Source organism: Microtus pennsylvanicus, chromosome 1 (assembly GCF_037038515.1).
Source record: "Microtus pennsylvanicus isolate mMicPen1 chromosome 1, mMicPen1.hap1, whole genome shotgun sequence".
Lineage (NCBI taxonomy): Eukaryota > Metazoa > Chordata > Mammalia > Rodentia > Cricetidae > Microtus > Microtus pennsylvanicus.
Genome location: NC_134579.1, coordinates 85,952,822 through 85,978,902, shown reverse-complemented (window position 1 = coordinate 85,978,902; position 26,081 = coordinate 85,952,822). Strand labels below are relative to the sequence as shown.

The 26,081-nt window shown below is 47.2% G+C and overlaps 1 protein-coding gene across 1 annotated transcript in view; it reads left to right on the top strand.

Moving 5' to 3' along the window:
• The first annotated feature begins 3,902 nt into the window (after window positions 1-3,902).
• The window catches only part of B3glct (beta 3-glucosyltransferase), an 85,456-nt gene continuing 63,277 nt past the window's right edge, over window positions 3,903-26,081 (top strand). Inside the window, exons 1-2 of the mRNA XM_075971647.1 lie at window positions 3,903-4,153; window positions 20,988-21,037. Coding sequence (XP_075827762.1) covers window positions 4,111-4,153; window positions 20,988-21,037 — 93 coding nt within the window. The 5' untranslated portion in view covers window positions 3,903-4,110. The remainder of the gene's footprint in view (window positions 4,154-20,987; window positions 21,038-26,081) is intronic.

Below are 26,081 nucleotides of genomic sequence, written 5' to 3'. Positions count from 1 at the left end.
CTGTCAGTTTTGGAAATTTCTTGCTCTGCACTTTCTGTTTACTGAGACAATATTATCTCGTTCTTGGGTCTTTGTGGGGTTGAAGACCAGATAGTTATAGTTACAGTTTTCCTTGTTACCAAATTCAGTAAAGAAACTCACAAAAGAGGTAAAGTTTATAAGGTTGAGAGACATAAAAGCTTAAGTTGTTTATTTAAGAAAATGTTTTAAGTTCTAAAAAGATATTTTTAGGATGGTAATACAAGTTATGATAAAAAATGGCTTAGGTATTAGTTTAGGTATAAAACTTTAGACTCATCAAGATAGGATAGATAATAAGGTAACTTCTCTAAATTTGTCAAATACAAATGAACCAGACATTGTGAATATAATTCTTACTTGATAATTGTTCTTATTGTATATAGTGTTGCTGTGTTAGAGTTCAAACCGTTTCTTTTTATTTAGTCAAAAGGGGAAAACTGTATATTTTTGTACATATTTGTACACTGCATGAAGATGCATTGCTGTGATTGGTGTAATACAAAGCTGAAAGCCAAAGCTAGGCAGGAGGGATGGGCGGGACTTCCGGGCAGAGAGAGAACTCTGGGAAGAAGAAAGGCGGAGTCACCAGCCAGACATGAAGAGGAAACAGGAGGTGCAAGATGGAAGAGAGATAATGAACCCCATGGCAGAATGTAGATTAGTATAAATGGGTCAATTTAAGCTATAAGAGCTCATGGAGACATGTCTAAGCTAAAGGCCAAACTTTCACAATTATCAATGTCTCCACATCATTATCTGAGGGCTGGCAGTTCCGGTGGAAAGTACTGCACTGGTCAGTGGTTAAGGTATTACAGTATGGGTCTGACTTAATGATCTGAAGTCCTAAAGAACTACTTCTTGCCTTTCCAGTCCTCCGTCAGATTCCAGGCCTGGTTTTAGTTTGGGAAACACCCCCTCATAATTCAGAAAGGCACTTCCTGGTCTGGGAAAGGAATGGACCTCCTGGAATGTGCTGGTTACTAATTTGTTGCAGGCCTGAAACTAGGTCTGGAGGGAACAGCAAGAATCTGAACCTGTCCAGTAACCTTCACCAAACAGGAATGGGAGGCCAGAGGGCCCATCAGATTCATGGGAGAGAGAGGCAGCACTGGAGGGAGCCCAGCAGGAAGTCTTTCCCCTCGTCCATCATATGGCTGTTGATTGATCAGCCACATGCATGCCATACCTCTGCCTAGGACCAAATCCCCCAGTCCCTCGGCTTGGAGACTTGCTATTTATCCTTTAAGAAGTTACTCAAAAGTCATTTCTGCTTTTATGATCAGTTCCAAAGGGCTTGATAGATGTCATCTACTCCTTTGTGTTCCAGCATGTTCCTGCCATCTGCCTGGGCTGCAGCATCTCCTGCATGGCAGGTTACGGACATTCTGTCTCCCTAACTGGACTAGGGAGTGCTTGGGCTCAGTGCCAAGTACATGTCTCAGGGCTTAGCAAAGGCCCATCAGCCAATAGTACACTGTCATTTGAACGAAGAGTATTGCCTTAGGAGCCTGGCATTGCTCTGAGATCAACCATCCAGAGAGAATCAGTAATTTACAGTTTAATTAAACTTTGGTTACCAATGACTTTATGAATATGTATTTACATTCTTTTCCTTAGGTATTTATACAGGTTGCTTTAAATTACTTCAATTTTAATGATTTTACAAACCATCATTCTTTTCCAATCATGTGTCTGTAGGGTCCTCGAGAAGAGATGGCCTGTGCTAGCTTGTGTTTCTCAGCCTGTCCTCCAACAAGGGCAGCGGGACAATCCCAGAAGCCAGCATGGAGGTGACAGCAGAAGGAGGTGAGAGAATCCCAAGCCAACAGAGCTATGGCCCGCTCTTCTCCAGGTCACTATATTGGAGTTCAGGAGATTTATTTTTTTTCCCTGTGGAGAACTGTCCCTTCACAGTGTCTCATCATGTGTCTGTTGGTACCACTGTGAGCAGGTTTCCTCTGGGAGTCTTTCTGTTAGTGATCAGGAGACAACTTCCAGGGAGTCTATTTATCACATGACCAGAGTCTCTGAAAGGTAATCCTTTTCCAAACGTGAGTTATGGAGCTGTGCAACAGGCCATTTATCATTGTCCTCTGTGAGGAGGCAGAAGATGGGCAAGTTCATGTCTTAAAGGATGTTCTCTTGTTCTCAGGGCCCAATTCCCCAAGCTTGTCCTGGAATGCAATAATGTTGTATCACAATTAGGTTTTTAAATTAAAATTCTGCATTTTCTTGATTTTAGTTACACGTACCTGTGTAAGTCTGTCGGCATGTGTGTATGAGCTTGCTGGTGGAGCCAGAGGTATCAGATCATCCCGGAGTTTGACTGACAGGCAGTTAGGAGCCAACAGATGTGGGTGTTGGGAAGAGAACTCAGGTACTCTGGGAGAGTAGTACATGCTCTTAAACACTGGGCCACGTTATGAGATACTTGTTTACGGTGTGGAGCTATATTGCTGTGACCGGTATCATAAAAGCTGAACGGCCACTAGATAGAAAGACATTAGGTGGAAATTCTGGGGGCAGAGAGGACTCTGGGAAGAAGGGTGGAGTGGCCAAGTTGATGGAGAAGTAACAGGAGGTGCAAGATGAAAGAGGCACGTGACAGAACGGAGATGACTATAAATGGTTAATTTAAGTTATAGGAGCTAGTTGAGACAAACCTAAGCTAAAAGCCCAACTTTCATAATTAACAGGAAGTCTCCATGTGGCTGGCTGTGCGAGAGGAAGTCCATCCACAGATCAATCTCCCCAGCCTCTCAGGTTCAGTTTCGATGGCCACTCTGATCCACTAAGCTCCCAAAGTTGTCTGCCACCAAAGCAGAGTCGAGTTACTCAGCTGCTAGACTCTTTCTCAATTTACATCTTCTTTATATCATGTGGTGTCTAACATAGGGATGGAATATTTGCTGTGGAGAAAGCCAGACGACTTTGGAAATGGGAAACAATCTAGACGTTTTAGAACTTTCCAGGAAGGGTCAAGGAGTCAAAACAAGTCAGTCAAGAATTTAGAAAAAAAGTCTACTGCTGGTCTTCATTAAATGTAAGCTCTCAGTCAAGAGATTGGCATTGGGCACCAAGAGTTGAGTTGCAGACACTTCGAAACTAAAAAAATGTGCTGTTAAAGTCCTTATGAGGAGGCGTCCTCTGAGACTCTACCTGTGATTCGACGAGAATGTCCATTGGTCATCTGTCCTATGACCAGACTCTGAAAGGCCATCCTAGCCTGCCTCCAGACCTGCACGGTCTAAACTTAAGCCGGGGAGGCGCACTGGGTCGTATTCACGTCCTTAGACACTCAAGGGAAAAGCTGTGTTTCTGGGAAGGGTTCGACCTTCTTCAGTCCAGTACAATGTGATTGGCTAAGCCTGTAACGCAGCAACACTTCCTACGTGGGAAGGAGACTCTTCATGGTTCTGTGCTAGAAGGGACTCTGTCTAGGGAGCCTTTCCCACATCGCTACACTCCTGTATTTTTAATTGACTTATTTTCATCAGGTATTTTGAATCAAAGTGTACCCCCCTTTCCATCATGGTGAACACTCAAAATTACATTTATAAAAAATTACCTTTACATCAACATCTATTAAGAACAAAACTCCGAGCCAAAGCTATTGATCAAATAAGTAAATTAGTTGAGCTGATTAAAAACACCTTCATCAAAGTGGAACATCGGTGCCAACGATATTAAGAGTTGAATTATCGATTTTGCTTTTTATAAAAACAGATTATAGTCCATTAACAGGGAGGACAAACGATCCTTCCTCCTTCACTTTGGGCACAATAAGGGAAGTGAGAGATCTGTTGCTGGGGATGGGGAAGGAAGTACGGGGGAGGGAAGTGTATGAAGGCAGAAAGGAGGCCCCAGGTCAGAAGCCCAGAGGAGGGCGCGGTCCAGCTGGGCAGCAGGACCACCTACAACCACAGCTGCTGCGAGCGCACACTGGGGCGCTCCCGCTCCCGGCCGCCAGAGGGCGCAGCCCGAGCCGGCGCGGTGCCGGGAAGGAGGAGGGGAGCGCAAGAAGGGTCAGGCGCGCAGGGCGTCCGCGCAGCTCTGCTCCGGGAAGGGCGCGCAGCCTCCACCGCCGGGATGCGGCCGCCCGCGCTGCTGGCGCTGCTCAGCTGCTCCGCGGGTAAGTAGCGCGCGGTCGGGGCGCGGCGTGGGGAGGGAGTCCGGGGCTGCCGGCCGCCCCCGCGCAGTTCCGGCTGCCGCCCGCCCCGTCCCGCCCCGTCCCGCCCCGTCCCGGCCGCAGCGCCCTCTAGCGGCGCCACCCCTGGCCCGCGCCCTCTCCGTCTCCGCCTTCTTCCGCCGGGCCAAGCGGGCTGGTGGGGAGGGCGCGGCCGGGTCGGGAGGCTGCTTCGCGCAACTGCTAGAAACTTTGCAAGAGGTCGCGCGGTGCCCGCCCCTGCCCGCTTCCCGCACGCCTTGCCGTGCACACCCTGCGCCCCACTGTGTGCACCCCGCCCCGTGCGTCCCCACCGCCCCGGCGTGTGCACCGCGCGTCCCTCTGAGTGCAGCACTCCGCACCCCACCGTATCTACCTTGAGCTCCACCGCTTGCATGCCACAGCCCGCTGTGGGCACTCTGCGCCCCACTACGTGCACCTACTCCTCACTTTGTGCGCCCCATTCTCTACCTTGTGCACCTCCCGTTCCTCACAGCTATTCACTCATGGGCCCTACAATGTGCACCACATCCTCCTTGATGTGCACCCCTTCGCTCAACCACATCCCGTGTATTCCTGGTACCCCGCCGTGCATATCCCGGGTCCTACCTTGTTCTACCCCTCCCGATCCTATGCATCCCGCCCCCCCCCCCCCGCCAACGCCTCATGGTGCACACCCCGCATTCCACTGTGTGCACCTTGTTCACCCCCTGCGTCCGGCCCTGTGCACCCCGTTCCTCCGGTTGTGTGCAACCTGAGCACGGCCACGGGCATCCCCCTTCCCATGTTCAACTGTGTGCACCCTGGATTCCCAGCTGTGCTTGACCTGTGTCCCACTCTGTTCCTACCAAGTCCCCAGCCATCACATTCTGTCCTGCCTTGAGTACCCCACACGCCCCGCCGTGTGTTCCTTGCGACCCCACCCAACCTTATACAACCTTCATCCAGCCCTTAGCACACTCTGTACCCTACTGTGACCCCTGTGTCCCTGTTCCCCCCATCCTATACCCCTAATACCCCTAGCCCTTTTAATTTCCTGGGACTCCACCCCCCCTCCCCGCCACCGGCCTTCTTTCTAATACATTTGGGCGAGGAGGGGAGGGGAGAGCCCTGCTGGGGAGAGCCCTGCTGAGCCTCGGGGCTTGGGGAGGATTCCCTGGGAAAATCAGAGAACTGATCTGAGGCAGTCCCGCTGCTGCCCATTCCTTCTTTCCCGTTTTCCTGAAGGCGTCCCCCCCCCCCCCCCCCCCGTTAGCTCAGATGATGTGAGAAAAAGTTAAAAAGTCACTGGGAATGACTTTTTATGATATTTGTTCAAGTTTGAAAGCGTGGGTAAAAAAGAAAAAGCACTCCTCAGCTTGTCATTATAATACTTTCTCTAACCCTGACTTGCCTGTGCTTCCCCTTTCTGAAAAGGCAGAATTTCAGAGTTTTAGAAATGGCAGAACAGTGCCGTTTAGGGAAAGACGGTCCACGAGAGCCTTGGCAGCTTGTTTTTATTTGGATTTTTGCTTTCCGAATAGGGACATTTTTTTATTTTGCTTCTGAATACCCCTGGCATTTCTTCAGGTGCTCACTAAGTGTGCGAAAATTGAGCTAGATTAGCTCATAATTAATTGTTCACTCACATGATTAACTTGGCAACACTGTAATTTAAAATGCTGGGGCACCTTGGACCCAGAAAGTGACAATTGACCATGGGGAATTTGGCCAGAGATCATTAACTGAAGAAAGTATTGTGGAGCCTGGCAGAGGGCAGGCAGGAGGGTGGGAAGCTGGGTGACTGTGGCTGTCTGCCTTATCGCCTGAAGGTTTCACAGCTAACGGAATGGGTGGGTGGTGACTGAAATTAGCCTTCTATTTGCGGCATGTATTTAATAGTAATATTTGTATCTCACAGATGCAGTATATAGGCTGAAAGCTGGGCTAGTTATTTTTGCATCTACTTTTTAATACCTGTAAGGGGAGATTTGGTTTGATAATACAGGAAAGGATATTTCAAATGAACTAAAATGTCAACACATTTTTAGAGATGCCGCCGAACCTCGTGAAGTTGTTAGATAAGCACAGTAAAGGAAACAGAAAATTCCTTAAAAGGTTTCTATGGGAGGCTGGAGAGATGGCTCAGTGGTTAGAGCACTGGCTGCTCCAGCAGACGACTTGAGTTCAGTTCTCAGACCCACGTGGCAGCTCACCACCGTCTGTAACTCCAGTTCCTGGCTTTCTGATGCCTTTTTCTGGCCTCCATGGGTACCAGACACACATGCGATACCCTTACATACTACATGCGGGCAAATTATTTATATATGTGTAATAAAAATAAAGTAACCTTAAAACAATCCCCGTGAGACTCTTGGGTCTTGTGAGCTGGCTCCTGTGAGCTGGTACAGGAACGAGAATTCTTTCTTTCAGGCCTGGTGTTTATTGTTTGATTCTTTGATATCAGGGGAGGGACATCGAAATGTCTAAAGATGTGCCCCCACCCCAGTTAGGAATCTATTGAAAGAGAAAATGTGACATGCGCCTGGAGTCATTGAATAATTCTGGTGGTTTAGAAGTATATTGTATCCCACCCCCACCCCTTTTTGATTTTCTTGATTGGGTTTCTCTGTATAATACTTGCTGTCCTGGAACTCCCTGTATAGACCATGCTGGCCTCGAACACAGAGAGACCCGCCTGCCTCTGCCTCCTGAGTGCTGTGATTAAAGGTGTGCGCCACCACCTTCCGGTTTACACACCCCCTTTTAGAAGTGGTCCGACAGGCAGTTTTCTCGCACACTACCAGAGTTTTTTCTTTTTGAGGAAAGTCCATACAGAGATTTTGTTTTCATCCTCTGTGTATGCAGACAGTTCACGGCTGATTCAGTTCTAGGGTCTGGAATGAGTTCCAGAGTGAGATTTACAACCTCTTGGTTGCCATTCATTAGCTGTATGGCTTTTAGTGGCTTTGAACCTTCATTATTTTATATAGAACTTGAGTCACGGACTTGGCAGACCCCTGGAAATTTTGCTGTCTCCTACAGTTTGAACATACAGAATCCATCATAGAAGAGGCGACTGTCTACCTTGTAGACGTTGGCTCATCTTTCTCTAGCCAGGTTTATTTGTATTACAAAGGATTTAAAAGGATGGCGGGGAGGGGGTGGTGATGATGTTGCTATGAGATATTTCTTAGTGGCTTTTGTAAATGGGGTGATCAAGGAGCTATCTGTGAGGATTATGGGGATATTCACTTAAAGTGGCCGGGGAAGCCAGGGTATAGCGCTTTGGGGCTTGTATTTTTTTTGTCTTTCTCATTGATTTTTTTTTTTTTTTTGTTTTTCGAGACAGGGTTTCTCCGTAGCTTTTGGTTCCTGTCCTGGAACTAGCTCTTGTAGACCAGGCTGGCCTCGAGCTCACAGAGATCCCGCCTGCCTCTGCCTCCCGAGTGCTGGGATTAAAGGCGTGCGCCACCACCGCCCAGCGTTTCTCATTGATTTTGAGTGGACCTGATGGCTTGAACTCTGAAGGTCACGTTGTGGCCATGAGGTTACCTTGAAAATGGGGGACAGGTAGAGGGAAGGAAGCAGCTGGATACCAGATGGATGCAGAGCGCTACGCCGGCCCTGTCTGTCACCTACTTGCGGCCTTGTATCGCTGGAGATTATATGCAGCCAAGCCCACTCTTAATTGATACCTCTGCGGAGAAGACGATCTGAACCAATGGTGAAATAATAGCTATTAGCGTTTTTCTTTCACATCCCTGTCTGTTCTCTGAGTGAGCCAAGATTCTATTTCTTAGCACCTGCCAAATTGGAATGATTTCTTTTTCTTCTGAGCCAAGTCTTGCTCAGATTCTTCTCATTATGGTGAGTCAGAAATTTTAAGACAGAGTCAAACCTAACTCTGAGTTGTTTTCTGTTGGGCTTTTTTTTTTCTTTTTGATTTTGCAAATTCCCCTGTTGTTTCTTAAAGCCGCGTGTAGCTATTGATGACAGTGGTTTTAATTCTCCAGATAGATTTGTTGTCATTTGGGACCCACCCCTAGCAAGTTGGCATAATCTACTTGGTCATGAACTTGACCCTGTAGCTCAGTCAAATCCTATAACCATGACGTCAAAGTTCTTCCCAGCCCCCCAACGAAACCACATTCACTGGAGGAATACATTTGAATTGCTAGATAGAGTTGATTTCAAAATCATTAAAAAAATTATTAAACTGAAAGACTATTTGGATTCATTATTCAAAGGCAACTTTTGAGGACCTACTATGTGTTGGGTACTGAGCTGTCCCAGGAACAAGACCGCTAGCTCCACCCTTGTGGAGGTGGCTGTGTAGGAGGGAAAGCAACATTCAGTAATTAAACCAGAACCCAGCTGCATCCTGCTAAGTTCTGGACACTTTGAGAAGGTGTGGCAGGGAGGTCCTTGCCTCTGTCTGCTCAGGTACAGCAACACTTGTTAAAGATGCCACTGGGTCACCCATGTAGCATTGATAGCCAGGGATATTGTGAAGTAGTGGTTCTCAAACTTTCTAATGCTGTGACCCTTTAATACAGTTCCTCATGTGTGGTGACCACCCCCCCCCCACACCATAAAGTTATTTTAGTTGCTACTTCATAGCTGTAATTTGCTTCTCTTGCGAATCGTAACGTGTGTGTGTGTGTGTGTTCTGATGCTCTTAGGTGATGCCTGTGAAGGGGTCTTTCGACCCCTGGGGGTCGCCACCACGGGCTGAACACTACTTTTATAAAGCATCCTACAAGCCATAGACATAGGACCGCCCTGCTGCCATTAGACAGCTTAGTTATCGGGCTCCAAATGTCAGTAGTGTTGCGCTTTGAGAAACTGGTAGATCCATGAAGGCTTCCTGGAGAAAGTGGTGGCCGCTGTAAGCTCAACCCTGAAGGGGAAGTAGAAAGCAGACAACTGGGAGGGAGGAGCAAGCATGCCAGTGGGGGGGGGGGATTCAAGTAGAGAAATAGCAACCTGGAGAGTTTAAGAAAAGAGGCAGAAAGGTGTTGGGGCCAGGTGAGGTGGGCCCTGCATATAAGGTCGCAGACTCCTGAGTGGCCTTGTGGAAGGGCTTGTGCGTGATGCTCGTTCTGGCTGTTCTGTGAGACAGGGATATGAAGGTTCACGTAGACCTGGGGAAAAGTAAGCAGAGAGCGGGGTAATGACCCATGGGTATGAAGACACCATAATGAGACACATTGCTTCGTACAGTAATTTTAAAAACTCTTTTTAAACAACGAGAGAAGCTTCCAGACTCCATGATTGATTGGGACCGTGGGCTGAGAGTGGAGCGGGGTAAGAACGAATCATTGTTTCATCTTTTTGTTTTTGTTTTTCACCGGGAGATGAGACCCGGGGGTCTTCACACTGGAGAGATGGCTCAGGGTTTAAGAGCACTTGCTGCTCTTCCAGAGGACCAGAGTGCGGTTCCCAGCACCCACGTCAGCCAGCTCACTACCATCTGTAACTCCAGCCTCCCCACCTCCAATCTTTTCAAACAAAAATCCAGGGTCTTTGTGCACAGTAGGCGTGTGCGCTGTCGCTGAGCTACACCCATGCTCTGAAATAAATACCGCTCTCTGTAAGAAACGGGCCAGAGGCTAGTGTCTGGGTTCTGATGTGGGTGTTTAGAGGAGGGCCAGAATTAATTTTTTTTATTATGGTTAAGTATGTATGATAGAAAATCCATTAAGTATATTTTGAGTATATATATATATATAGCACCTATATATATATATGTTTATATATCTATGTACACACACACACACACACACACACACATATATACCTATTGAGGTATATAGTTCTGTGGGGTTACATAGCTTGACTTTTAATTTTCAGGGGGCTGGGAGGTGAGGGTGATGAGTTCTGGACAAGTTGAATTTAGGGTGCATGTAAATTGTTCAGATCTGGTTAGAAATCTGGGTCAGAGCAGGGCATGGTGGCACATGCCTTTAATCCCAGCACTCTGGAGGCAGAGGCAGGTGGTCTCTGTGAGTTCCAGGACAGCCAGGGCTGAAACCCCATCTCCAAACAAACAAACAATAAACACAAATGTAAATTAAAAAATAATTTGGGTCAGGAGCTTACCTACTTGACAAACTTGAGGGGCTGTTTTTGTAGGTGGCATTTTGAGCAGTTTGTGCATATATATATATGTTATATATATTACTTTTTTAAGGAAGAAAGGCTTTGGCAAAATAATTCTTTTGTGCTTCGCTTCAACTGTATGCATGCTAGAGACGTTTCGACTTTTGGGAAGACAGCCGTCTTTGTAAATATGAAACTGTGGGTTTAGGTGAAAGAGTAGAAGTCTCATTAGAGGGAATTTGCATATATCAGATATGACAGCACCGGTTTCTCCGAGGGGTGTGGCTTATCTGCACTTCTAATAGAATCTGCTGGCAAAGGGAAAAGGTGATCTATTGCTGTTTGCATTATTGCTTGCTGTGAGAAGCTCAAGGCTTCTCATACTTCACGTTGAATTTATCTTCTGCAGATCCTTGAGGGTGGTTATGCACGAGTTTGTGTATCGTTTATGAAATGAATGAAGGGAAGAGTTTGAAAAGGACAAGGTCGTTATGGAAATCCCCCATGTAGCTCGCTAGCTCCCTTGAGTTCTTGGGTAGCTGTCTGTCCCGATGTGTGTCAGGCTTTAGTATACGTGATAGTCATACCAACATTCCCAAACGCCTCCGTCTGTTCAAATGGAGATTCCAGGTAACTTAGTCTGTAGGATAATGCAGTCTACATGAAGCTGGGGTAAAGACAGCTCTCGAAGCTGAACAATGGTGGCGGGTGGTGGGTGTGGCAGGAGTGCGCACAGGCGTGTACGGAAGGGGCACACGGGGTTGCCTGTTATGTCACAACCCAGATCCAGTACCTAGAGGCCTGGGCTGCTTCCAAGTGAGGAGTACTGACCCCTTCTTCGGGGTCAGTGCCTCCTGACTGACCATCTCTCACTAGGCCTCGCCAGTCTTCAGTGCTCGAGTATAAGCAACTGTACACTGTTGTAGGAGAGGCTGCTTGTTCATCCTGGCTGCCCGGCTAGCTTAGCCCCGAAATAACCACACAGAAATTGTATTAATTAAAACACTGTTTGGCCCATTGGCTTTAGCCTCTTATTGGCTAACTCTCACATCTTGATTTAACCCGTTTCTATTAATTTGTATATTGCCACATGGCAGTGGCTTACTGGGAGAGATTCCAACCGGCATCTGTCTCAGGCAGAAGATCCATGGCTTCTCTGACTCTGCCGTTCTTCCTCCCAGCATTCAGTTCTGTTTTCTCCGCCTACCTATGTTCCACCCTATCAACTAGGCCAAGGCAGTTTCTTTATTCATCAACCAATGAAAGCAACACACAAACAGAAGGACCTCCTACACCAGTACATGCTAGTAGTTTTTTGTCCACCTGACACAAGCCAAGTCATTTGGGAGGAGGGAGCCTTGGTTAAGAAAGGGCCCCCAGCAGATGAGTTTATGAGCAAGCCTGTGGGGCATTTTCTAGGTGATGGATGTGGGAGGGCTCAGGTGACTGTGGGTGGTGCCACCCTGGGCGCTGTAAGAAAGCAGGCCAAGCAAGCCACGAGGAACAAGCCAGTAAGCAGTGTTCCTCCATGGCCTCTGCATCAGCTCCTGGTTGATGTACTATAAGCTGAAATAAACCCTTTCCTCCCCAAGTTGCTTTTGGTCATGGGTGTTTTATTACAGCAGTAGAAACCGAACGGGCAGCAACCAAACCTCCAGTGTATTAGCCTTGGAGGCCAACCTTCTCCAAACTTCCCTTCTAGAAAGCTGATTTTTTGAGCTCTATTTCAAGTGAGGCTTGCATATGTGTATTTTTAACAAGGGGCCCAGGTTATCTGTGTGCACAACCAGGTATGGGAATGCCGTGGATCAGTCCTTTTCTACACTAGGAATATGTCTTACTCTCCTTGGTTAATAAAAAGCTACCGGTAGCTGAACAGGAAGTTAGTTGGGAAAGCCAAACTGAGGATGAGAAGGAGGGCAGAGTCAGAAGAGGCACCACTCAGCCACCCCAGGAGCCAGACATGCTAGAGGACAGGTAAAGCCAAGAGTCATGTGGCGATACATAGATGAATAGAAATGGGTTAATTTAAGTGTAAGAGATAGCCCGAGCTATCAGCCAAGCATTTATAATTCATATAAACCTCTGTGTGGTAATTTGGGAAGCAGCTGCTGGGTATTTGGGAACGGGTGGTCAGAGAAAGTGTCCATTTACATGGGAGCTCTTCCTGGTCCATTTAGGCTCAGGTATCAACTGTGACCATTACTGGGTGACTTTCATGAACATCTGTAAAATGTAGAGATGTCTCGGAACTGCCCTGCCTTGAAGATGAGCTGGGTAAATTTTATGGAACAGAACCCCAGCTCGTATCGGTCAAGGGGGTTTCTCTACTAAGGAAAGAAGTAGAAACCCCAGAACTCAGACCAAGAAGTCTTCTCTGGTTCCAGCACCATGTCCTAGTTGGCTTCCTATTGCCATGATAAGCACCATGACCAAAATCAACTTGGGGAGGAGAGGGTTTGGCTCACAGGTTATTGTCCATTATGGAGTCGGGGCAGGAACTCAAGGCAGGAACTGCAGCAGGAAGCATGAAGGAATGCTGCTTACAGACTTGCTCTGTGTGGCTTGCTCAGCCTGCTCTCTTATACCACCCAGGACTGCCTGCCTGGGGTGGCCCCACCCACAGTGAGCCGGGCCCTCCTACATCAGTCATAGCCCCATTAGCTGACCGGATGGAGGCATTTTCTCATTTGAGGTTCCTTCTTCCCAAATGACTCCAGCTCGGGTCAAGCAGACAGAAATATAACCAGTGTATATAATTTGGCAGATTTTTGTATCCTTCTGAAGAGACTGCCATGATTTTAAAAAGCACTAGAGCCGTGAGTTGTTCTAGCGAAGCCTTGTAGAGCAGGCACAAGGAAGTCTCTGGGCTTAGACTCTCTCAGATTGCATACAGCATGGATTGCTGCTGGTGGGGACTTTCCATCTGCTTTTTCTTGTGAGGGACAAGCTGCCCGTCAGTTAATTGCCCATTGTGTTTTTCTAGAGTAAGCCTGGCAGTTATCATTCAACAATATGATTGCTATTTAAAGGTGTTTTTACGAAGAGCTAATTTCCTGTGTTTGCATATTTGCTCTGTGTTCTACTGCAGTGTGTTTTGGAGAGGGCTGTGTGAGCAGGGATTTTTTTTTCCGATTCTGTTTCAGACCATGGAACATCCTTATAAAGATAGGTTTTGAATCTCAAACCATTGGAGTGAAATTTTTGCTTTTCCCCCCCATCTTGACTGACTTCTTTAATCAAGATGTAAATCAGAGAGGCGAATTCTCTTGCTTTGTAAATGTATGTGGTTATTCCCATTTCTGTCCCATGTGCTGTGCTTGTAAATTTAATTATCTTCCAGCTCACAGGGTCTCTGGGCCAGGCTGTCTTTCTTCCTTGTCTCATGCTTCTTTTTATAGTCACGCAATGCTGGGGCCTCAGGTCTCCTCCACCACAGCTCCTTTCTCTTGTCAATTTGAAGGACATGGATCTTTTAAAGAACTCTGTAAAAATTTCTCTTAAAGGGTACGAGAGAGGTGGCTCCATGGTTAAGAGTACTTACTGCTCTTGCAGAGGACCTGAGTTCAATTCTCGGCATCCATGTCCAGAGACCCACAATTGCCTGTAACATCAACTCAAGGGATTCTGATGCCCTCTTTGGGTCTCCTTGGGCACTACGTGTGCATGTGCGTGCGTGCGTGCGTGTGTGTTTCAGGGGTTGCCTGGAAGGGACCAGAGTCTTGACCGCATGTCCAGTACTGAGTGGGCAGGCTGTGGCTTCAGTCTCCTTGCACTATGGAGACCCCGGCAGTGCCGGTCTCTCTGACTCCACGCTGTGTACTGTTCCATGCAGAGGAAGCTGCTTTTGGAGTCTTGTGCTTAATTCGTTCAGTGTCCAGGAGCTGGCTTCCCTCATATCTGCTCACCCCATGGCCTATTCTTCCTGCCAAGTCCCGAAGGTGGGGTCATGTGCTCTGTTCTTCTGCACGGCCTTTTGACTTGTCCCTCCCAACTGTAGCAGCTTGCATATCTGCCTCTAAGGTTATCTTTGACGGATATCTTCTGTCCCCTCAGCCTGACAGCCTAAGGTGCTGCCTTGCAGTTCCCCTATCCTGACTGAGGCCCAGAGATAGTCTTGGGCCAGTAGCCTCCCAGCTGGCACGTGTGTGCCCGTTCTTATCCCCTGAACACTCGTTCCGTTCACTGTCTTGAGAAGTCTATCTAGAAAACATAGCTCCATATTGCATTTCCTTCCTCAAGATGCTTTCATGCCCAAGGTGGGGGGGGGGGAAATGGGGGGGTGGGGGAGGAGACTAGGTTCTTAAGGCTCCCCTTCATTGTATTCACCTGCCCCATAACTCCTGCCCTCCAGGTGCTCCCCCATCAGACTTCACTCTTCCCAGCCATTAACCCCTAAGTGCCCCTACTCCATCAACTCTACCCTCTCAGGTATGCCCACCCCAGCCATCCTCCCAGGTGTCTCTGCCTTGGCATCCCCCTTAAGCCAAGTGTCCCCTCTCCAGCTAATGCCTAGTCACCCCCTAGGTGTTTCCACCTCAATCACACCCCAAGTTCCTCACCCAGTCAGTTCCCCTGCATAGGTGATTCCTCCGCAGTCACCAGGTATCCCCAACACAGGTACTTCCCCTACCAGTCACCCCCTCTCACAAGTTTGTTTCAGCTGCTGTTACCCCTTCCCCTCGGTGTCCTAGCCCTCTCATTCCCTCCCTCAGTGCCCCTGCCCAGCCTCTCTCCTGCACTTTCTGTCATCCCTTGGGTGTCCAGGCACTAGGCGTCTGGGCCTGTGTGTGTGGGAAGTCTGTTTCTAGGCCACTGTGGTACCTTACCACATGCCCTCTGGGCGGGGGCCACCTCCAAGCTTCAGGACTCTTGACAGACTCTGCTGGAGACTGTGGGCTCTTCTGGGAGACAGGGCCTTCATCTTTAGCATAACCTGGCACAGACAGACAGACTTCTTGTCTTTTGAACAAAGGAAAATCTGAGCGAGTGAGGTTGAAGAAGATGGTTGCTAACACCTGCACACATGCCAGGGCCTCTTGCAGAAGACGACCGCCTCGGTCCCTCAGGGACCACTGGTTCAGGCCCTTCACCCTGTGGGTTGGCAGTGCCGGCTAGAGCTGCTTCCCAATGTGTCAGCGACTGGGGTTGATGCGTCTGTCCAGGGAGGGTAAGGAAGAGGAGGGTTCTGTTGTGCCTACGGCCTTTCCCTGGGCCGAGTCTGCTGGACTCGGGATTGCTTTTGCTTCTCTGCCCTCAGTGGAGTGGGTTACCCTCAAAGCTTTCATTAGAACAAACCGCAAAGGGGCCTTGAGCTGTGGTCCTGTGGTGAAAGGCTCCCTCCCACCTGGGACCCGCAGGGAAATTCAGAAAGCTCAGGGGAAGGAAGGGTCAGCCTCTAGAGGCCAGAGCTGCCCGGGGAAAGGAAATGTTTGGTAAGTAGGGGCACAGGGAAGAAAGAAAGAAAGCCACAAGGCTTTTTCTACCACAGGGTGGTAGAAGCCAACAACCCAGGTGGGTTGGTGACTGCATCAGATTTTCTGCCTCCCTCCTGGCTTCTGGGCAGGACTTGCACCCACCCGACAGATAGATGGACAGTCTGCGTTGTCTTGATTAGTGACACAACTTGCACGTTGCAGGATGTTTTTGTTTGTGTTGTTTTGGAGACCGCGTCTCTGTAGCCCAAGCTAACCTTGAACACATGACCTTCCTGCCTCCAGCGCCCGAGTGCTGCGATTACGGGTGTGTGCCACCACGTTTAGCTTCCCTGAGGTGGGAAACTGGATGCAGAGCATGTTACTGTTTTCTGTGGTTTTCAGTTTTGTTTGGTTTCTCTGATGGACGTTTCTGGAAAACTTGGGAATTAGGAGGCACGAGCACGTTCCCTGCATGGAGGCAGGGTCCTCCATCCACTCCCAGAACCCAGACCAGCCAGGTGGTGCATACTACACACACTGCAGTTAACTCCTTCGGGTTTCTTAAGCATTGGGGCTTCATCTAGCCCATAAAACTGCATCCCAGGCTACTTGTAAGATCTCGATTTTTCTTTCCGCTATAGGTGTGCTCACACATCAGTTGGCCTGAATTATTTAACGTTATCGTGGAAAAGGCCTGATTTCTATCGCCTGCCCTGATTTGCACTTTAAATATAGTTCCCTGTCTCAGTTCACCAGAACTCGTGTTGAAAATAGAAGAGAGAAAATGACTCTTAAACAGCAGTTTGGCATGTAAAAGCGTGATTTACCTTGGAATACTTCTCCTACTCCACGTTAAGGCACTAACGCCACATTTTCAGAAATGCTTTCCCCTGCCAAACCTAGGAGTCATGACGCCTGAAAGGAAAACAGTGGCCAGTGAGCCCCAGGTGGCCATTCCCGGCGCCCCTTTGGCTGGCAGGGTATGTGTTGGAGAGGGTCCCTCATCTCCTTCTCCCTCTCATTCCTCCCCACCTCTGAGATCGCCAGACCTTAATATTAAATCAAAAGCAACTCAACCATGAACATTAGAAATACAGGACATCTCATGTAGATCCAAAGCCCGACGGCAACTTGGGGGACTTTGCGTCAGTACAGCACACTCCGCGTGCAGTGCACAGAGCCCGTCATTTTCCACTGAGAATTATTCGGCCTCTGTTTATATTTGTGTTTTCTATATTCTGCTTGCTCCTCTGATTAGCATACCCCAAATCTGCAGTGCGTCAAAATGCTGAAATTAAAAATAAAAAAGAAAAGGAAAAACAAAAGCAAACATTGACCTGTCTCCTCTCACTTGTGAAAATGAGATGCTGGGTTCTATTAATATCGAGATCTAATTTAAGACAAAAAGTAGTTTAAGAGTTTTACACTTAAGCTATTGGGAAATTATCTTTGCTTCGGTAATACAAAGTCAGTGTTTGTTAGAACTGCTGGAGTAAATGGACAGATTTTTAAGCCTTATTTACTCTGTTTTCTCGCTCTTTTAACCCATTTACACCCCTCTTTCATCATCTTTTCCCAAGAAAGCTGGGTTTTGTTGGGAGGAATTCTGCAAATGACTCATCATTCTTTGCTTTGATTTATTATGTGCCTATGGAATACATTTGGTGCCTGCATGGTTTTGTTTGTTCGGTTTAGGTGATAGAAGACAATCAGGATGAGGGAGAGATGGAGAGCGATGGCCATACTCACGGTGTCGCTTTAAATATTATGTCATCTTTGCTGTGGAAAAAAGATTTTAATTTCACAGTAGAGTGATGGAGACGATGACAGGGTTTTTATTTTTAAAGGATTTTTTTTTAAAAAAAATGTCTAGATCTGTGTATTTTGGGATAGAGATAGACACAAGCAGTAAGCCTTGTCTGCATGAAGGCCTGGCATCTCCTTCTCAGCAGACAGCATCTGTGGGGCTCGCTTGACTTATTGGCGGTGTGTTCCTTGGTGTGTAGATCTTCTTTACACAGCGACACTGGGAAGTAGTAGCTGCCTTTTAAAAGGAGAGGCTGCACCTTGGTGCCTCCTGGAGCCCATGCAGAAAGGGACCGTCCCTCAGTCTGCTCCCCCTTCTTAGCAGGCACAGCCCCACGAGTCATAGCCCTTCGGCTTTGCAGGCAAGTCAGCTGAAAGAAAATTCCAGATGTTAGATGGTGCCATTGGACCTTTTAAATGAGAAAGGTACTTTATTTAATAACAGAGGAAATGATAACCAAGAGACCTTAGATGATCTAGGTTTGAAATAAGAACTGACTGGAAGGAAGGGAGTTTTTTTTTTTCTTCCAGTGCTGGGGATCAGCCGAGTTCTGCATGTTAGGCAAATATTCTGCCACTGAGCTCCATCCTTGGCAAGATGGATCTCTGAATGGAAAAGCGCCTTGGCATTGCTCCTCGGATGTGAGGCCATACTGCTCACCATGCAGCTGAAAGCCCAGGAGACAGACATTCATGGGTGGAAACAGGCTTGTTCAAAACCCATCCTAAAGAAGACAGAGGCAACTCTCAGCCTCAGATGTCCATCTCTAGGTGTTTAAGGGGGCAGAGAGCTTTTATGGGGTGAAGACAGGGAGTTATGAATAGATAGTGAGTAAGAGAGCTTGTGTGCTGGCTAGTGTCTAGTGTCTTTTCTCTTCTTTGGGATGACTTTTCTTCCTTCCACAAAAGGATTAAGGGGAGGGAAGGTAAAAGAAGAAGAGGAGCACTGGATTATTTATTAATTTTTAAAGATTATTTTGTTTTATGTGTATGAGTGTTTGTCTTCATGTATGTATGTGCTCCATTTGTGTGCAGTACCTGAAGAGGCCAGAAGAGGGCGATGGATCACCCTGTAATTGGAGTTACAGATGATTGTAAACTGCCAAGTGGGTGCTGGGAACTCAACCTGGGTCCTCTGCAAGAGCAGCCAGTGCTATTAACTGCTGAGCTAGCTTTCCACCTCTCCCATACTATATGTCAGTCCGTCCATCCATCCATCCATCCATCCATCCATCCAGGATCTCCCTATGTAGCCCTGGTTGGCCTAGAACTCTATATAGATCATATTGACCTCAATCTGCCGAGATCTACCTTACTCTTCTCCTTGAATCCTGAGATCAAAGGTGTATGTCATCATACCCCAGCAAAGGACAATTTAAAATAAACTGCTATAGCTTGACCACAGTTTTTCTAGCCTGTAAGTTCTCAGCATGTTTATTTTCCAGAAGCCAGTGCTGCCAACTGATGTTAACATGTCACCATGATGTTTATTTCTTCCCTATTTTAGGTTAAACTCATAACTTTGCACATGCAAAACACATCCTCTCCACTGTGCTGTAATCCCAGCATCTATATTTAATTAGTAATTCTGGTTTTGGTATCTCCTTGAGAGTTTAATTAATTAATTAAACTATTTAATTTTTCTTCTAATTATGTGTATATGTTTGTGTCTGTGTGTGGGTTTGTGCCAGTGGGGACCAGAAGAGGGCGTCAGATCCCTTGAAGCCGAGTAACAGGTGGTTGTGAGCCCTCTGACAGGGGTGCTGGGAATTGTGTCCTCTTTAGGAACAGTAAATGCTCTTAACTGATGAGCCATCTCTCCAGTCTCCTCCCTGACTTTCTAATGTCTCTTGGGAGCAAATGAAGTAAGACAAACCCCAAATATTAAGTACCCAGAAACAGGACTGAATGACATTTGGGTTAAATGTCTGATTTATTAATGATTTGAGCCTTGATGTGTGTGTGTGTGTGTGTGTGTGTGTATGTGTGAAGCATGGAAACATAGATCATATCATGGTGAAAATAGTTGGGCATGGGCAATAGGCTCTCTTCTGCTGGATTAGATGGGTGTTGCTGGTAAGGGAAGCCTTTCAGTGAGGGGACCCCATGGCCGACACATACCTCAGTGTGCTGTTCGCATCCTAGTTAGCCAATAAAATTATATTTCTGTGTGTGAAGCTTGTAATAAGAGTCTTTTAGTAGTGGTCCCCAAATACGTATTTCCAGCTGGTGCCGAGTTCTCTAATGAATGGGCGGGCCGAGTGGGGAGGACTGAGGCGGGTGTACCGTCTAGGTAGTCGCGGGACCTCGTTCGCTGTTTGCTCTTATCTAAATTCCACATCCCGAGGTTCCTTTGGCTCGCGCTTCAGTTTCAACCCTGCCGTTTGAAATGTCATTCTGGAAATGGAAACGATGAAACCGTGGTAGTCATTTACTTTTTAGTGTGGACAAGTTGTAGAGGACTTCTTATGGGCAAATGTTAATGGGTGATGTGAGGCAGTGGATGTCTGGGGGTGTACTGGGGGAGGGGACGGGCTAGACGGGGGTGGGGATGTAGTGGGGGGAGACCCGAATGGTTGGGTTGTTTCCTGCTTGTCAGTGGCATTCTCCAAGGACCCTCCCATGATGCTTCTTAAACGTCATTATTGTCTTGGTGTCCTAGAACACTCTATGCCATGTGCCTGCCCTGGTGCAGTGCCCACTTCCTCTGGGAATGCTGCCTGGAGGACCCGAGTCCCCAGCCTGCAATGCTGTTCTCCTTTAACTCCTTCGGAGAAACTCATTGTGCAGTTAGTGCTTATGTCCCTTGCCCTTCCTGACACGTTGTCTTTAGCATTTTGCTTCATATTTTCAGTGCTGTCTTGCATTGTCGTTGTTATTATTTTTAATGCTCAGCCTAAGTGTGCCTCTAAGGAGATCTTTGCCTATTTATGACTTGAACTGAAACGTTCCGTCGTTCTGAATGGAGGGTGATTTCTCATTCCTTCAGTCTCCCGCCCTAGAATTTCAGTAGGATCCGCGTCTTCTCCCTCTGGCTTGTCAACAGCAGCATCTGCGATTCTAACCCTGAAGCCCCGAACAACAAATGCACCCCAAAGATAGTTCTGTTGCTTTGGCAGGGAAGATGGAGGTAGGAATTCATACCACCAACCCCTGCATTCTCAGGATTTTTTTCCATGTTAAGAAGGTATCTAAATCAAGAGTTTAAGGAGATATCTTTCTACATTTTTTGGTTGTTTGTAAAGGTTTTAATTACTCTGTTTTTTTCTTCTTTGCTTGGTAACCCGATCTCATTAACTTTACAGAGATAGTAATTTCAGGTCTAAGATAGAGAAAACCTGGGATCCTTGTTTGTAGTGATACGGCTGTTTAAAAATGAGCAAATGTGTCTCGTTAGAATATTCCTCCCCCCTATTTTCAGCAGAATTATTAAGTGTGCGAATGAACCCAGATTGCTAATCTTAATGGAACCATGTTTCTCTTTTCCCTCCTAGCTTTTGCCGTGGTGTCTGAGGAGATAAAAGAAAAGGCCACGCCTTCCCAGGTACAGTCTGACCACTCTCCTGACATTCTTTTAGATTTAATGAGAAGTGTAAAGATTTTGTCCTTAACAGTTAACTTTATTTTTTGCTGTTGTATGAGCAATTGTTCAATATCTGTTTCTGTTTCTGTATGTGTATGCTTGTGTGGGGGTACTTGTGTAAGTGTTGTGAGTGTGAAGGCAGAGGTGAGCTTTGTCTGTTGTTCCTCAGGCTCAGCCTGTGTGTGTGTGTGTGTGTGTGTGTGTTTGGATGTATTCCCCGTATATGCATGAGGAAGCCAGCAGAGGACATCAGGTGTCCTGCGCTGTCACCCCCCACCTTATTCCTTGGAGGCAGGGTCTCTCTCTGAACCTGGGGCCTGGTGGGCAGCCGGCAAGCCCCAGCCGTCCTTCTGTTTCTGCCCCCTGGCAGCTCTAAGGTTACAGGCACACATCCCTACACCTGGATTTGTAGATAGCTTCTGGAGATTTGAACTCAGGTCCTCACGCTTGGGTGACTAGTGCTTTACCAACGGAGCCATCTCTCTGGCTATCAATATGAATTTCGATGCCCTAACAACCTGTGAATAAATTTGATTGTTTTTGTTGTGTGGGGGCGCATGTGTGTTGTATGAATGCTCACATGTATGTGTGTACGTGTGTGCGTGTGTTCCTCCATGACTCTCCACCGTTTGTACCGAGGCAGGGTCTCTTACTGTTTCAGCGAGTCTGGCTAGTCAGCTTGCCCTGGGGATGGTTTATCTTTTCCTCTCCATGCTGCACCCCCAGCTTTTCTGGTCTCTGGCCATCTGTGCTCTGTAAGCCCCATGCTTGTGCTTTTGCCCACTGAGTCGTGTCCTCAGCCCCAGATTTGTTCTGAAAAGTATGATTTAATAGTTCCAACCATTTTAGGACAAAGGGTTTTTGATACAGAGATAGATCTCTGAGAAGCCCTACCTGGGTAGCTTTGTTTTGCCCCAGTCTCCGACTATCCTCCCCTTGGCTTCATCTTCCAGTCTGTGGAAGGATTCTTGGGGAGAGGGCAAAACCTGATCACTGTTGCCTTGAAGATGGAGCCTTGTGGGGAACATCCTGAGGACAGGATGAAGGGCTCCACAGGTGTCCAGGCTGCTGGGTTCCTTGGACACTCAGAACCCGAAACCAAGCCCGGGGGCTGGGCAGAGTAGGTCATACTTTTCCAAAATCTCTGAGCCACCTCCATTTTTGATCACTGATGATGTTGGAGAATTTCATATATATATATATCTCCACTTGAGCTTTGCCTGGGCTTAGTTTAACAGGTGAGCAAGAACAGTGTTTAAAAACTGCGACTCATTTTGCCATGGTAATTAGGGCTCCATTGAGCCGACATTTTACTCTACAATTGGTGTAAAGTCTTTTGAATAGAATATTTCTTTGATCAACAGAGCATTATCTAACTGTGCCCTGGGATCCCTCCAAAGGGGAAATGATGCTAATCATTTCTTATCACGTTAGGACTCTTTAGGCCTAATAAAAGCAGTTGAACACATTTTATTTAATTTGATCTTCTCAGTGGCGCTGGTATTGCTAAGCAAAAAAAAAAAAAATATTCCCAGTTAAACAGAGGAAATTCAGCCTGAAAGAAATTATGTGATTTTACCAAGGACATAGGATTATTAGAAGTCCAAGTTAAATGTTCTAAAGTCTGTATTTTCAGCCTGTACTCCATTTTAATTATAATGTGTGTGTTGGGCAGGATTGAGGCCTGCTCCTAAAGAGTTTAATGTGCTGCGCAACGGTTATTAGCAGAGAATTAGAATTTTGTTTAATGAATTTAGAAATTATGCATACTTAAAAATGTTAAGATGATTTTTAAATTTTATTTTTATGTGTATGAATGTTTTGCCTATATGTATGTATTTTCACCACATGTGTGCAGGTGCCCGTAGAGGCCAGAGGAGGGTGTCCGATACCCTGGAATTACAGATGATTGGGAGCTGCCGTGTGGGTGCTGGGAACTAAAGTCAGGTCCTCTGCAAGAGCACCCAGGGCTCTTCACTGCTGAGCCTCTCCTATGTGAAAAATTTGCAAACTAAGCATTGCAAATTTGAATTGTCACTGTTCAAACCTCTGTGGCATAAGACAATGGAGCCCAGGTAGAAAGGCCGACTTGGTCTTGTCGGCATGTCTGAGTTGGGGATAGATGCGCTAATAACAGGTCTCTTTCTTGTCTGGTGGTCGGTGTGCAACCTTCACAGCAGCATGTTTTTGATTACTAAGAATAGTGGCAGAAACCTGTAGCATCAGAGATCATAAACAAGCCCTGAGCCTTCCTCCTCGGAAAAGCGGAAGGCAGGGTTTTCAGTGTTCTGTCGTTCCTTCATTTAGCCCAGTTTTCTTTCTCAAAGGGGAAATTACTCAGGACTGTGTTGGTTCCTTGGGCATTTTATTTTTTACAGTTTACCAGTTGGGTTGTTTGAGAAAGCTAATCATTTCCCTAGCTTTGTGTCAGCCAGTCTGAGCTACAGGGCTTAATACCAAATAAGAGGATCCGTGATCCGGGTCGGTCTTCTTTGATGTCGCGAAGATGCGTGGTTGCAAGTGCAGCAGGTGTCCAGGGCTGTTGAAATGACGCTGACTGGAGGCCCTGGGTCTGGCTGGTTTTCATCTTTCCCTGTGTGGGAGGTGATTCCAGTTATGCATAAATGTGTGTTGTATTGATTGTTTTTCTGAAGACCTGCAGGCTGGTGCTGCGGGGAAGAAAGGACTAAGAAGACCCAGACCTACATCCCGGGTTCATGGCCAAGGATTATTGAACCCTGGGAAGTTCCTTTTTGTGTCCTGAGAGGAATGGTTGTCTCATTTGGAAGAGGGGAACATTGGCTGTAATCATCTCTGATGTTTCTTCATCTAAATGTTCTGTTTTCCCATGAACCACACAGCAGCTGGTTTGGTGGCTTAAGGAGAAGGATCAGGTACCTCAGGTACCTTAGGTAGGGGACAGGGAGCAGCCCTGGTGGGACCCATTGGTGGCCTTGTGCCCGGCACAGCTGCACTGTGGGCGGGTCCCCTGATCAGGTGCAGCCTCTTAATGTCTGCGCAGGCCAGCTTGGCGTGCTGACCCGGCTTGAAAGAACACCTTCAGAGGAGGAGTCAAGCTTTCCAGTCTTAGAGGTTTCTTCCAAAGTTAATTGCTTCATCAGGATTTAATGGTTGTTTGTCCCAGGGACCAACAGAGCAGTGTCCAGCGGTGGCATAGTCTCTACTCAAGCGGCCTTTCTGCTCTAGGGGCAAGGACAGTTTCATAAGATGCAACCCATCAAGTCACAGCCCTGCCTTCAGCTCTGTCACTGCCTCGTCTCACGGACCCTTTGGCATCCTTTGAGGACCTTCCTCTTGTGGCTTTGTCTGAGCTTTGTTGGTAAAGGCTCACAACTGTGTTTTTTATTTCAGCCCGTAGGAAAATCGAAGGCTATTGGTGGTGGCTAATTGCTGTAATTATAGTGTAGAGCTACCAGAAATGAAAAACGAGCGCTTAGGAAGAAAACATTGTCCTCGTCTGAAGGGAAGGTCTTGGAGGTGGCAGGTTGAGCTGTTGACCCAACGAATTGCCAGAGAAGCCGTGAGTCTCCAGTGAGTTACCCAGACTCTGAATCAAGTTATCTCTGTGCCTGTGTCTGGATCTGTGTGGTGGGGCTCACCAGCCCTGAGGCGCCCTTTTGTGCCCAAGAGTTCTAGTGACTGCATGTTACTGTAACAAAATGCCTGAGACTGGGTGGGTGCTTTATAAATAACTGGCATTTATTTCCTATAGTTCTAGAGTCTGGGAGTCCAAGGTATAAGAGTGGAGGCCTTTTGTACGGGATCATTCTGGAGCAGAAAGCAGAAGGGCATGGCGGATGTGCCAGACAGAAAGAGAGGGCTGGACTTGGATTTATAATAGATCCATGCTTGATAGTGAACTCACTGCCCCAATAGCCCGGTGCATCTGTTACCTCGTGAGGGTTGCACCTCAACATTGTGGAGTTGGGGATGATATTTCCTCCCTTCCCTTCCCTCCCCTCCCCTTCCCTTCCCTTCCTCCCTTCCTCTCTCTTTCTTTCTTTCCTTCTTTCATTCATGTGTATGAATGTTGTCTGTATGTATGTGTGGTGTGTGGTGGCAGTGCCCATGATGTCCAGAAGAGGACATCAAGTCCCTTGAAACTGGACTGAACAGATGGTTGTGAGCTGCCATGTGGGTACTGGAAACTGAACCTGGGTCCTCTGCAAGAATATTATATTCTCTTAATAAGTGAATCACCTCTCTAGACTCAGGGATGGCCTTTTCTTTTCTTTCTTTTCTTTTTCTCCTCCCTGAGATAGGGTTTCTCTGTATAGCCCTAGCAGTCCTGGGACTCACTCCATAGACTAGGCTATCTTTGAATTCAGAGATCTGTCTGCCTCTGCCTCCCTAGTGCTGGGTCTGAAGTTTGTGTGCCACCACGCCTGGCTTGGGATGTCATTTTCAACACATTTTGAGAGACATGTTCAAGCTGTAGCAGTTGCCATCTGCCCTCCAAGGCTCTTTGGGGACCTTAGGGGTGCTTCTCAGACAAGAAAGACATGTTAATGGTCTTTTAAAGATGACATTTTAATTCATTGTGCATTGGTATTTTGCCTGGAAGTATGTCTGTGTGAGCTGGCGTTACAGACAGCTGTGAGCTGCCATGTGGGTGCTGGGAATTGAACCTGGGTCTTCTGGAAGAAGAACCAGTGTGCCTAACCACTGAGTCATCTCCAGCCCCATGTATTAACATTCTTTATGACATTGTGTCTTAGATACTTCTCTATGTGATGACAAAACACCATGATCAAGGCATCTTATGAAGGAAAGCATTTTATTTGGGGCTCACGGTCCAGAGTCTGTGACCATCGTGGTGGCGAGCATAGCAGCAGTCAGGCTGGCGTCGTGGTGGAGCAGTAGCTATGAGTTCACATCTGTTCCACAAGCACAAGTCAGAGAGACATAGGAAGGATTTTTGAAACCTGCAAGGTCATCCACAGTGACACACCTCTTCCAACAAGGCCACCTCTCGTGATCTTCC